Source organism: Canis lupus, chromosome 36 (genome assembly GCF_011100685.1).
Source record: "Canis lupus familiaris isolate Mischka breed German Shepherd chromosome 36, alternate assembly UU_Cfam_GSD_1.0, whole genome shotgun sequence".
Taxonomy (NCBI): domain Eukaryota; kingdom Metazoa; phylum Chordata; class Mammalia; order Carnivora; family Canidae; genus Canis; species Canis lupus.
The window spans coordinates 7,111,664-7,125,819 of NC_049257.1; the positions used below are offsets into that span (position 1 = coordinate 7,111,664).

At 43.2% G+C, this 14,156-nt stretch overlaps 1 protein-coding gene across 7 annotated transcripts in view; it reads left to right on the plus strand.

The window, feature by feature from the left end:
• TANK (TRAF family member associated NFKB activator) overlaps positions 1 to 6,489 on the plus strand; it is a 94,311-nt gene extending 87,822 nt beyond the window's left edge. For 6 of the 7 annotated variants that reach the window (XM_038584648.1, XM_038584649.1, XM_038584647.1 and 3 more), the window contains 2 exons: positions 1,463 to 2,043; positions 5,653 to 6,489. In XM_038584648.1, coding sequence (XP_038440576.1) covers positions 1,463 to 2,043; positions 5,653 to 5,832 — 761 coding nt within the window. In that variant the 3' untranslated portion in view covers positions 5,833 to 6,489. Of the gene's footprint in view, positions 1 to 1,462; positions 2,044 to 3,234; positions 3,404 to 5,652 lie in introns of all 7 variants that reach the window. The other variant, XR_005384597.1, reaches the window with a different exon arrangement.
• The last annotated feature ends 7,667 nt before the right edge of the window (positions 6,490 to 14,156 follow it).

A 14,156-nucleotide genomic window follows, 5' to 3' on the forward strand; every position in this document is an offset into this window, starting at 1 on the left:
TGTACTACCATCATGTCCAAGCAGAAAATACCTTCTGTCGGAATGTGCTGTGGCAAAAGATGGAAAGGTGTCATGAGACTGTAAAGACTAGAGAGAAAGGAACTGATATTTGTTAAGTGCCTACTAAGCCGGACAGACATTGTACAGGGTACTCTCTGTTTAAATTGGTGTCCTTGGGAAAGTCTCCTTTTGTGAAGGCACTTCTCTGAGGACCTTTTTAAAGTGCTGATTTTTAAAAATTTCTACCTTTTGTCTGTTTAATGAAAATCACATATTACCAATCTCCAACCTTATGGTCTTCTTAGGTAAGATTGCAGAAGCACAATTTAGCTTTTTCTAATGTCTCGGGATCATCAACATGGAGAGTGTTTTGATCATTGTTTCTATGCATTGAGAAATGTAGCCCTTATTGGCACTATCCCAGACTATACTGTTTTCTGAGTTCTTATATGTGCTTTTTTGTTTTTCTTGTCTCCTCTCATGCTTTTAGCTCTTGTTGATATCTATATCTGTCTTCAACAACTCCCATCCCTACCTTTTAATTTGCTGTTTCTAACCAGCTCCGAGCTAGGGAAATATCATCAAGCTTGTTAGAATAAATCTAAAAAGAGAATAAGAGCAAAATGCATGTATCTGTGGGCCTTTTGGCTCTAATTCTGACTCAGAAGCTCTATTTACTTACTTTCTAGCTTTTGCCTGTGTCCTAGAGAGCTGAATTTGTTCTAGAGAGCTGAATTTGTTAGATAAGCAGCTTCCAGTTAAATGAGCTGCAGAGGCCATGGTATCTACCTGTATCTACCGACTAGTTTCAGAGGCTATATATAAAATGAGAGAATTATGTATTCACATACAGTTTTCTGAACACGCATCCCAAAATTTCCTCCTTCTTGCCTCTGCTGTCTTCTTTCTCCCCAACCCCCACCACTACTACTCCCTCACATGGATTACTGAGAGTACACAATGGCTAAATTGATTGGTGATATACTTTGTAACACAGTGGTATTAGGGGTAATAAATGGCCTGATTCATGTAGATTCTTAACCTGTATAATATTATATATGCCTAGTAAGGATTTTCCTTTTTAACAACTTATTTGTCTAAGCAAGCTCACAGTTGCAGCTTCCATTACTGACAAAATGTTTAAATGTATACACTACAAGCAAATGTTTTTTGAGCATAGAGCAGTATAACTGTGAACGAGATGCAAAGCTTACAGCAAAAGACCTAGGAAAAGACAAAGTAGTTTAACTGTGACTAATAAACTACATTCCAGTTCACCCACTAGAGACTGTTAATATTCCTGTGGAAGATGATAGCAAATGTAAAAAATCCTAGTTGCCTTCAGTTGCTATGAAAACTAATAGAAAAAATAATATTCATCTGTCCAAAGCTCATTGAACATTCAGATTTTTAAGAATGATTGGAATGCAACTGTTTTCCTTTTGTGCTCTTTTCCCTGCAGAAACACAGTGCTCTCTTCCTATACAGTGTACGGATAAAACAGATAAACAAGAAGCGCTATTTAAGCCTCAGGCTAAAGATGATATAAATAGAGGTGCACAGTGCGTCACATCTGTCACACCGAGAGGACTGGGCCGAGATGAGGAAGATACCTCTTTTGAATCACTTTCTAAATTCAATGTCAAGTTTCCACCTACGGACAATGACTCTACTTTCTTACATAGTACTCCAGAAAGACCCAACATCCTTGGTCCTGTCGTAACTGAGACATCATGTCATGATAAATTTAATAAGGAGTTCAGAGACAACCCGGGAAACTTTGTTAAAACAGAAGAAACTTTATTTCAAATTCAGGGAATTGACCCCATAGCATCAGCTATACAAAATCTTAAAATAACTGACAAAACAAAACCCTCCAATCTTGTAAACACGTGTATCAGGACATCTCTGGATAGAGTTCTGTGTTTGCCACCTGGAAACCATAATGCATTATATGTAAATACATTACTACTTCAGGACCCATCTGATGTACCTTTTGCTTCATTTGATTCTCCGGGAAAAGCTATCCGAGGACCACAGCAGGTAACCGTTTTGCATTAACAAATATATTATGTGTGAACACACATTTTGCCATACATGCACAGATATGCATCCTTTTTAGGTTATCAGACATCCTGTTTTAAACTAATGACTAGCTACAGTTAAGGACTTTAATTAAAAAGCTAAGCCCTATAATAAATGTCATGAAATTTTAGAAGCTCAATATGGTTAAGCTCTATCATAAAGTACCTTAAAATGTAGGGCACATTTTAAAATACATGGTAGCTTTATCCATACCTAGTGTATGTCATTTTCTTAGTGCCTTATTCAAAGCTTTTTACTCAGCATCAGTGTTACAGTAGGATCCTTTGTTAAATTTCATACTGTGAAACAAATGGCATTTTTTTATTGAAAAGTTTGTCATTTTCCTCTTTACAAGAATAGATGTTTTTCATAAGTAAATAATTGCATCATATACTCCTATTTATCAAAACAAGTAAACTGTCTTTCATCTAATACTTCCATTACATTCTCAGTTATACAGTACGTAGATCCGCAGGGTTTGGTTTTGGTTTCTAATCTGGCAATGAACATGCAGCCTAATATATTTTTCAAATAGTCTCTGCATATGTATGATTTTAATCAAACACTTCAATGTTTCTAAAGCTTGAAGACTACTTACAGCCCCCAGTCCATAGTTACTCTCTCATTTATCCAGGTTCTATCAGAGAATGATGCTTTTAGTTTAAAAAAAAAAAAATGCCTGAAAGCAAGTGAAAAATATATAATTGTTACAGTAAGCAGAAGCTTGTGAAAATACACAATGGTGTAAATATCTATATAATTTGCACACATTTGTGTAATTTCTCTTTGCCTTGAGATACTTATTTTTAAAAATCCAACAACTTGATGAATAGCCTTTGCCTTTCTAAGTACTGGTATAGGTTACAGACTTCTAAATCAGCATACAAAGGAGGCAGTAGTCAAGCTGTGGTATATTTTGGTAGTGGGAAAAACTAGGCATCTCTGACAATAAGCTTTAATTATAAATTCACTTATGTTCTACATTGTGCCTTATTTCACATCATAGTCCCAGTATAGTTATTACTAAATGAAACAAATTAAACAATTTCTTTTATTGCAAGTAGAATTCCTGTGGAGCTGTAAAGTGCATCAGTTCTAATGCTTGTTACTTTTTTCCCCCATTATATCTCTTGCTTGTTCTTTTACTAGTTAGTCTGTGCATTCATGTTTCAGTAGATGGCACCCTGCATTGTGCATTTGCTTTCTATGCTACAGCAAGGGAAACAGCTGGTATGTGATTACAACTTGATGGAAAAGTATTCAGCTTAAAAAATGCAGAAGAATTGGTGTTGAGCTGTCACAAGACATGGGGCATAAGGTTAGATAATTGATATTTTGGCAGAAAAGGCAAAGAAATTAGTTTGTTTTGAAGGCCATGTTGCAGTTTAGGATTGAAAGAATATTTCTTAAAATTTTAAGAACATTTTGCCATTTTATTTGTATTAATAAAACTAGTATGATAAATACAAAATTCTTGAATTGTTGATAATGACAAAGAAGTGAAAAATTTGGGTTACATATTTCAGATTTTTATTTTATATCAATCACTACTTCTTAATACCTTTTTATACATTCAGCTATCATAACAAAGCCTAAAATATATCTGCTTATTTTTACTGTATGTGATTTTCTTTTCTTCCTACTTTTGCTGAGTCAGTGAGTGGGGTCCCAACTGAATTCTATGAAAAGATCAAATCTGAACCAGTAACTCCTAATAGAGAAGGATAAACATGGACTTTGAAGATAAATTGGCAGTAGAAGGTTGGCTTACCAAATTTAGAAGCTAAATTGCTTCTAAGCTTATTTCTTCCTATTTTATAGATCTTAATAAGAATTACCTTTAACGGAACAATCTTTTATTTATATCCATATCAGTTTCCCATGAAAGTGATCATCTTAATCACTTGTACTTCTTGTTTAAACTGAAAACAGTAAAATTTAAATCTGGTTAACTCTAACTTATTTTTGCTTATTTCTCACAGTTATCACTGCTTTTAATCCTATTTTCTAAAGAAAATTATCTTACCCCAAACTTTAAAATATTTTAAATATTACTGTTTTTGTGATAAAATTGTCACTTCTTAAAAAGGGAATTGAGTCAGTGTTATTAGAAGCCTCTGTTCTGCTATTTGAATATATCTCGGTGCCTAGCAGACTTTGTATATTTACACCAACTGTACACAGCTGTCCGGTAAAATGTTTTTAAGAAGACAGTGATGTTTTGAAACTCAATTGCTTCAATTAGTAATACACTTGTTTATTGTAAATGATTGGTTAACTAGAATGGGAGATTGGTTAAGGGAATGAAAACTAACACTGTATCAGGTGTTGAACTAGGCTGTTACTTTAAAAACACATTAGTCATAGGAGGCCAAAGGGGTCTCTTTATTTAAATTGAGTTTTTGAGGTAATTCTCCTCAAAGTATCAGAAATTAGCTGTGTGAAGGTAATTTACTTTGTGTCAAGGTATACAAGAAAGTGAATTTTTTTTAAAAGATTTTATTTATTTATTTATGAGAGACACAGAGAGAGAGGCAGAGACACAGGCAGAGAGGCAGGCTCCTCACAGGGAGCCCGATGCGGGACTCGATCCCGGGACTCCAGGACCATGCCCTGGGCGGAAGGCAGGCACTAAACTGCTGTGAGCCATCCACGGATCCCCGTGAATTTTTTAAATAATTTGGTTTATAATATTCAGGAAAATAAGACCGTCAACAAGCATTTATTGAGCACCTACTATTGAACTAAATGCTTTTTCTTGCCCTACTAGATTTTTTAGAATAAATGCAGTATTTCCAGAGTATTTATGTGTTGCTTATAATGGAGATAGTCCCTTTGAATTTTTCATACTTCTTTAATTAGGCAGCTATTGACAAGTCTCACTGTATTCAGTCACAAGAAAGAGTAAAGAAGGCAAAACTATGCAGTATATATAGCAAGAGCAAAATAAGTCAAAAGAATGCATCTTATGTTAGATTTGTTGAATGATTAAAATTTTGAGGTTTCAAAAAACAACTGATCAGTGGAATTTTAGTACTTTAAAAATTCTTTCACCAAAACCACACTATTCCTATATGTTTTATTCATTGTGTATTTGCTTATAAGTAGCGAAATTTAAATGGCTCTTGATCAGAATGCATGTTTACACACATCATGTCTAGTGTACTGTGTATTAATAAGAGCCCTATAACTTAAGGTTTCTGTTGGAAAATAGTAAAGAGAAATTTTAATTTTTAAAAGGTCTTATTGACTGTTCCAAAAACTACTGCCATTATGATAACAGACATTAAAATTTGCTGATGGTAAAACTGGAAAATCTTTGACTAGATGAAGATAAAGCGCATGTATGTGTTTTCAGTGACTCTTAATCAAAGTTCAGCTGTGCCCTTAATGAACCGAGACCAGAGTCCTGTCTTCATGCTAATGCTATGGAAAGGTACTTTGCTTTCCTGTGAGGGAATTTTGTGTTTATGCGCATACCCCGTGCAGAAAACCCCGCATTTGAAATTCACTGTAAGTTGATTGTAAGTACAAATAACAGAAGATGTTTTTGTTTGTTTCCTGCAGCCCATTTGGAAGCCCTTTCCTAATCAAGACAGTGACTTATCTTCGGTCCTGGGTGGCAGGGACTCAGAGCTGCCTATCCCTCGGGTCTGTGAATTCTGTCAAGCTGTTTTCCCACCATCCATTACATCCAGGGGGGATTTCCTGCGGCACCTGAACTCCCACTTTAATGGGGAGACTTAAGATGCACTTGAAGACAGTCCTGTGGGATGAGTCTATGTGATCATCCAGGTCTGGGTGATGGTCTTGGGTTTGTAATACTATAGATACTTGATTGCAAACTTAGTTCAAGATCATTTAGTGAATAATAGCTATGAATTTTTTTTCTAACCTTACATTGTAACTTTCTTCTCTTTTAAAAGATCATTCTGTACAAAGCTGTAGTTCATTGTATTCATGTTTACAGTGTTTATTGCCTTAATTTATGTTTGTTTCAAACATCTAAGCTTATTGCTTGGATTTCTAGTTAGATCTGTTGAATTTGGTGATGTCAAATGTTTATGGGGTTTTTCACCTAAAATTAGATTATTTATGCTATAGGCGATTTTATTTTTTTTTAAGTAAACCTGTAATACAGAACAGCAGACAACATAAATGCCTAGGTAAATGCCAAACCTAAGACATTTGTTGCCCAGGGATAAAATCACTGGTTAGAATTATTTAAATACTTTAGATTGTTTTGTTAAATAATATACATGGTTTTAAATTTTGCTATGTATATAGCTACATGATGAAAATTAGTTAAATATTTAAAAAGTTACTTATGTTGTGATCTTTACATGTGTTCTTTGTTCTTGAGTGAAAAAAATAAAGAAATAAATTACATTTGGGGGAAGTTTATAACATTCATGTTTTCTAATGGTAGAAGGGTGATATCAGATCTGGTGACATTTAATTACGAGTAGTAGATCACTTTGAATTTAGTAATTATTTTTCAAACTAAACTTGCTAAAGAAACACTTGTATTTCCAGGGAGCAAATTTAAAAAGCCCTATAAGGAGTATCCACATTTATTGATTGATTTATAAGTATTTACATTGTTGTTCAGAAATGTGTGGTTCATTGTCAGCAGCCTGATGGCCACTGGAAGACGTTTGAGAGAGAGGATACCAAATCCGACGGCTGCAAAATATTTCTTAAAATAAGGTGTCTCTTTCATTTTTCTTCCCTGTGGTGCTTGTTTTTCAGGTTTCCCTTTGCCTCCGATTTTTAAAACTCTTTGAGGCATGGCTTCCATTTTATAAAGTGCACATTGATTTGCAGCTTTCAAAACAGGAATTTAAGCCTTCTTTGGAGGAAATGTTTTTAAAAATTGGAGGATTTTAGGATGGGGGAATTTGAGAGGCCCCTGTGCCCCAGTAAAAAGCCTTAACTCGTGGAAGAATGAAAATGGTGCCTCGACTTCTCAGGGTGCCAAGCACATCACATTGACATCTTCTTCACCAAGGTGACATAGCGATTATTAGGTATTCACTGTGAAGGGTTCTGAGACGCGCGGACTTCTCTCCTCCGTTGCCGCTGGGGCTGAATGGAAATACCTAGAGGATTCTCCGAGCCTCGCCCCACCTCGCACCCACAGCCTCCCTCTCACTCCACGCACACGCACACACGGGATTAAAAATAAAAACTTCTCCGCCTGTGCCACCCAGAATATGCCACTGTACCTATCTCGTGAACGGGGATTCGTTTTCCTTGTCCTTTTCTAGAAGAGAGAGAGCCCCTCTCACACAGTTGACATCTACTAGCCTGCTGCCAACCCAAGGCGAGTCTAGCCCAGAAAGTGACTCAAAGCAAGGTGTCATCGGCGCTCTGTCCCCCTCCGCCACGGGGAGGGCGAGCGTTAGGGCGAGCGGGCAAGGCCCGGTCCCCGCCGGTCCCCGGCTCCGGCTCCCCGGGACGGCCCCCCCGGCCCCCCGGCCCCCCGCCCCGCAGGGCCGCGTCGTGCGGGCCGCGTGCCGGCAGCTGCTGAGCGTGGCCGGGCAGGAGCAGCTCCCAGGTGAGGCTGCGCGCGCGGGACGCCGAGCCTGAGCGAGCCGCCCCCGCCGCGCCGAGGCAGTTGTGAGCGGGACGCCTGAGAAGTGGGAGGTGACTGTCCCCGGGAGGGCCCCCGGCGCAGCCTCCCCGGAGCCGCGGCTGCTGCCAGCGGGGACATCTGCTTCCTTACGCTGCAGCCCGGCGCTCCCCGCCCCCTCAGCCGGGCGCGCGGGTCCGCTCGCGGAGGGCGGCGGGCTGCAGGCAAGCTGGGGATCTCTCCACCCCCGAGGCCCCTCCTTTTCCTTTTTTTTTTTTTTTTCTTCTTCACATCTTTTAACCTTCAAGGTAAAGACTTTATAAACACGGGAGGCTGCGCGTCCGCCGCTCCCAGGCCCGCCTGGCGCTCGCGGCTCGGGTGCGGGCCTGGCCCGGCTGCCCCTCCCCGCGGCCTCGGCTCCGCGGCTCCCGGCGGCTGCGGGCGGGGGGCGGCCGGGGGGGCAGGGGCGCCTGGGGCAGGAACGGGCGCCTCCCCACCCCCCGCGACGCCTCCCGGCCCGGAAAGATCTCCGCGCGGAAGCGGTGTTCCCCGCAAGGCTGCGAGGCCGCCGCGACGCCCGCAGACACCCTGCGCGCCGGGCGGACGCCGCGGAGGCCTCGTCCGAAGGGGGACCCGGGTGGCATTTAAACTAATAATAAATAAATAAATAAATAAATAAATAAATAAATAAATAAATAAATAAATAAATAAATAAATAAATAAATAAATAAGGGGGGTGGGGTGGGGTGGGGAGGGAAGCAGAAGTCGGGAAGAAAAGAGAAAAGCAGCAGGCTGATTACGAGGTGTCAAAACTGCCAGGAGCAAGAAGGTGATAGCAATCAGGGGTGAGAAGAGTGCGGCATTCGTGCGGGGCAACTAATTATCCGTCTCATTTGAGAAGAGCAGCATTTGAGGCAGCAGCGTTCGCCTGCTGAACGGTGACAGATTGGCGCGGAGGAGAGGGGAGGTGTTAAAACAATGGAGCCGAGCGCGCGAGCGCTGCTGCATGCTAATCAGCCCTCCCTCCGCCTGCCCGCCGCGCTCCCTCCTTCCCCCGGCCTCCCTCCCCGCGCCCCCGCCTCCCGCCTGCGGCGCTCCCTCCCTTCCAGCCGGCCCGCCGCCGCCGCCGCTTCCTGCTCCCTCGCTTTCCCGCGCGGCCCGCCCGCCGCTGGCAGCACCGCTCCGCGGCCCTCGCGCGTCGGGAGCCCCCGGGCGCCCCCGCGGGCCACCGCCGCCCCCCGCCCTGCGCCCCCTCCCCGGGCAGCCCCGCGGGCCACCGCCGCCCCCCGCCCTGCGCCCCCCTCCCCAGGCGCCCCCGCGGGCCACCGCCGCCCCCCGCCCTGCGCCCCCCTCCCGGGCGACCCCGCGGGCCACTGCTCGCGTCCGCCCTGCGCCCCCTCCTCGGGCGCCCCCGCGGGCCACCGCCGCCCCCCGCCCTGCGCCCCCCCCCCGGCACCCCCTCGCGGGCCACCGCCGCCCTGCACCCCCCAGCGCCCCCCCGCGGCCACAGCCGCCCTGAGCCCTGCACCCCCCGCCCCCCAGCGCCCCCCCGCGGGTGGGCCGAGGCCCGCGCTCCGGCCCCCGCCTCCCTCCTGGGGCGCCGAGCCCCGCTCCCGCGCTCCCGCCGACGCCGCCCGCCGCTGCGGGGCTGGGCCTGGGCCTGGGCCGCGAGCCCGGCGCCTCCACGGAGGACGAGGGGCGCGAGGGGCAGGCAGGAGGGCGAGGAAGGGCCCGGAAGGCCCCGGGAGCGGGCAGCCGAGCTCAGGCTCTGCCCCGCGGCCGCCCCCAGCCTTCGTCGCCCGCTAGGCCGGGAAGGCGAGGGGCCCTCGCTTGACCTCCTGACCCGGGCGCGCGGGCCTCTGCCCCTCCCTCCCAGCCAGCTGGGCTGCAGCCTCCCCCGGAGAACCCCCAACCCTGAGCCTCTGCTGTGCCTGTTGAGGGAGGCGGCCCGGGCCCTGAGGTCTCAGTAACGTCTCCTCCTACTTTCTGAGTTTAAAAGCTGATTGTTGAGCTCGAAGCTCTTGCTTAAAATACACTTTTACCCATACCCTACATTTTACTATTATGCATTTACATAAACTACCCTTACAGATTGAAACACTGAAACACTGCTGTTGTGGCTTCAGTGGGATAAAGGAAACCCAGCTTCCCAGAACTAAGAAAGCAGCTCCTTCCAACGAGTTCTGTGCTATTTAGCTAAGCAGGTGTCTAAATTAACATCATAAAACTTCCTTCCCCCATAAACCGTACATGGAAAACGAAAGCCCCTGAAAGATAATCCAGCCAGTATTAATTTTTTGTTCTGCTGACCTTTACCACTGCATCGATTTACACACACAACTGTTTTGTTTTAAAAAGATCAATTTAAAATGTGAAGAAGATTCCATAAAACTGTCATTTATACCTGAGAGTTTCACTTATATTATTCTCTCTACCCTCCTCTGTAATGGGTCATAATGAAAGTACAACACAAAAGAATAAAATAAAAATGACCTGAGTAAATTTTGGTATTTTATATCATCACCATTGATCTAATCAGATGAAGAACTACACAAACACACAGAGTGAATCGTTTTTCCTTTTAGCAGATGCCCAGACATACCAATACAATAGCTAAATGCAAAATTGTTGGGATCGACAACACAAAAATACAGAATGTTTGAAAGTTTTAAAATTGAGAATTCTTACAAGAGTTACCTCAAGAATTTTGTATGATGTTTTTTTGGGGGAGGGGGGTTTCTACTCCTTGGAAAACCAGTAAGCAGGCCTCTCTGCCCTCAGTGCCTCAGAGATTTTCCGGTGCTAGAGCATTATCTGGCATTTGGCAAACTCTCTAGCACCTGAGTCTGTTAAAATAGCAGCCTACCTAGCAGGAAAAAAAATTGACTTTACATTTATTAATGTAAATTTGGAGATTCAGGTGCTCCATCGGCATCAAAATTAACTAATTCATTAACTATTCACTAGGCTTTTCTTTATTAACCAATTCTATACCACCAAAATCTTTCTCTTAAGTGATAAACCTACAGAGTTCAAATACATTTAGTTCAGTTGCTTGCTGTGTATGTATTTCTAATATCTAATCAAAATCTTTATCTTCCAATGTCTTGGTTGTTGCGGGTGTAAGGCAATTTCTTCTCAGTCCACAGACTTGACGATTTTGCGTGGTTGTTTTAATGGTGTATTTACAGATAAGTTTTTATTTGCACATAAGGACAAAAAGGTGAAGTGAAATTTGGTCCCAATGGAAACCTGTTAGGTTCCCTGAACATATGGCTCATTGGGCTGTTACTTCCTTTTTGAGATCATTTTCCAAGATTTTTTAATATATACATCAATTTGACACCAGTTATAAAGAAAATATATTGGCTTTGAAGATGCCTCCACCTGGGGCATATCTCTCAGTAACAACCCATCCAGTCAGGTGGACCTCCCTCGGAATGTACCGGTTTCCAGTCTCCAAGAACAGGGTACAATTAGAAACCGGTCAGAACTGATAGTTGATTTACTATCTTTGAAATCAGGTAGTTCTCTGGACTCTTAGAACGCCACAATGAGTTGATTAACACGGTTTAGGGGAGACTGCTTAAAACTCTTTTTAGGGAGGCTGCGCATTTTGGAATCCACAATATTACAATGAGTCCTCTCAGTAGATACAAGTGATGTAAGTCTCATTTATTGAAAGTATGTGATGCCAGCTTAAGACTTAAGGGGAAAATCACAGCACTTTGAAAAAGATGTAAATGTTCAATTGGTAAAAAAGGGGGGAAAACCGTGCTAAAACATGTGCCTATTTCCATTATGCTTAATTTACTATTCAAAACAAGTTTTTCCTAATAAGCTCTATTGTTTCTTTCTGTTTTGTAAAATTTAATATGTGTGAGACAAAAACCAGATTCAGAATGTGAATGAAGTCTGTTTAGCGAAAGCTTGTTGGAGCTCACAGTACAAGGAGGGCCTCAAATTAAAAGACATACCACTTTATAACCCCCCGATAGGATGTAAAAAGTGAGTTTCTTGGGCCTTTTCTAGAACCAGTTACAACTGGATTGCTAACTTCCTCCGGCCTCAGAGCACCTCACGGATAAATTAATACACTTAAAATGCAGCAAACACTAGACTATTGAGAATGACGATGCTACGTATATTTACTAAATAACTTTAGCTTTCTCCTTATTGCAGTCTTCTCCTTTCTGAGTTCTCAATCCCCAAAGAGGACTCAACTGTAAGTTCTCGAACACGTTATCCCCTTGTCCGTTTTTTTCAGGGTTAAGTCCCTTACCCTTCTCCAGAATATTTGCACCTGCTTAGGTATCTCTTGATGTTGAACTGGTCTCCCCCATTTGAATAACCCCTTGGAATCTGGAATGCGTGGATTACCTGAAGTGTGCCCATGATTCCTTTGTTGTTTAGAGTTAGATCATGAATAAATTCTCTAAATATCTTACTTACATCTTTTGGAAGCAGTGTACAAAAGATAAGTCATCACTTACTAATTAATTCAAGGAATAATTGTTTTCGAAATAACAAAATCTTAGAGATTGCCTAATCCAATTTTCTTTTTGTTTGGATGGGGGGGGGGGGAAGCAAACAAACAATGAACCCCAAATAAACTGCATCTAAAGGGAATGAATGAGTCCTTCAAACCCACTCAAATCATTAGAACCCAACTCATGCTCTCCCTTCAATCCACTATTTTTTCCTGAAATAATCCTTCACCTTAAAATAAGTACACTTTTTCCACTGGCTTAGTACTTGGCTTCATAGGAAGCTTAAATCATTCTATCAGGAGTCTTTTGTACACAAAGAGACTAACCATTATACTAAACCACAGGGACAGTGGGGAGCCTGCCATTACCTGACCATGGGTGGGGTGTACTACTTAGGGATTACCCATGTGCCCCCACCCCAACACAGGCCTCTGGACATTTCTGCCGGGAAGGAGAAACACTTCAGTGCACTGAATGCCAAGCATTTTCCTCTTTTCCTGCTCCATGCAGCGAGTGTTGGGATGTATTTCTGAAGCTTGAGACACAAACTAAGAAGAGAAAGTAAAAAAGATTTGTATCTCCAAAACTTAAAGCTTAGAGTTAAACCTCACCATGACACCCAAACCACAACGCTAACTTTGTCTAAATTCTAAACCGAGGGTTACAGTTTGTTGGCTACACTTGCTCCCGAAGCAAGCACTTTACCGTTTGTTTGGTAAAGAAAAAAAAAAAAAAAAAAAAAGGGAAGCCAGTATGAACTGGAAGTGAGCCTGTATATTTTCTAGAACTATCAAACTAGAACTAAAACATTTTCTAAACCAAAGGCATGTTTCATCGGTTCAAGAGTTGGCCTTCACTTGCCTCAAGATGGGCCTGAGGCCCCTGAGGAGGTCTCAGCATTATATTATCTGCCCTTGGTGTTGGTGGGTGGACTCTGAAAACAGGTCTCATTAGACAGTAGTTGCCCCCCTTGCAGCTGTTGGAGGGGCGGCCGGGTGGGTGTGCTCCTGCAACTTCAAGCAATTGGCTTAAAAGGAAGGCAAGCTCCCTGGGAATCCAAAGTATCAGGGAGGGTGATAAAGCTTCCTGGAAAAAGCTCTCACTAACCAGGACTGAGGGAGAAATGCAAGCAGCAGGCTCCACTCACTGTTCAGCTTTTCGATTCCCTCACACCCATGCGCGCATGCACACACACACACACACACACACACACATTCCAACATGCAAAGACCCGCGGTTTAGTTTTTTCTGAGGTTTTTGCCACAGGCATTTTGAAAGTCTTTTCTTTCAGCATCTGTAAGGCCCGCATGAGATGGGTTTGTAGGGGAGAGCACTGGATACATTTTAAGGCAGATTTCTGCTCTTCCCTTCGGCCTTTAAGTTTCCAAGTCCCGACTTTGTTTCTTTTGAAATAAAATAAATACCAACGAGTAATGTGGCTCCATAGTAAGGGTAGGAAACATGGGATGTGACGTGGGCAGGATCGCTGGAAGCCCCCCTCCTTCCAGGCACAATCGGGTTACCCTGCCCGGGCCTGAGGGGAGCCACGCTCAAGGCAGGAAGCCCGGCCCAGTTTCCAGTCAAGTCAGCAAGGACACGGCCACTTCCTGGGACCTACAGGGGCACTTCCAGGGGTCTCCACCATTTCTTCCTCCTCCCACCTGCAGGGTGCACCCTGTGGGGGCAACTCGTTTCCTTTCAAAGGCAAAGTCCCATTGCAAAGTCCTGACTATCCTATATTAAGTTGCGTCAGACAGCAAGCCTTGCTTCTCATAGGGTTTCTTCAAAAAATAAAAAAAAAAGCGATTTTTTTTTGTAGTGAGTATTGCCAGATTTGGCAAGTAAAAATGCAAGATGTCCAGTTAAATCTGAATTTCAGCTAAACAACAAGTCATTTGCACTCTGCGGATGCCCCGTGCGCTACCTGGGAACCTGGGTTTTAGTGTTTCCTTGACCCTAATGATGTGAAATCAGGTCTTACTGAACAGATTTTCCTCCAGGGTCTC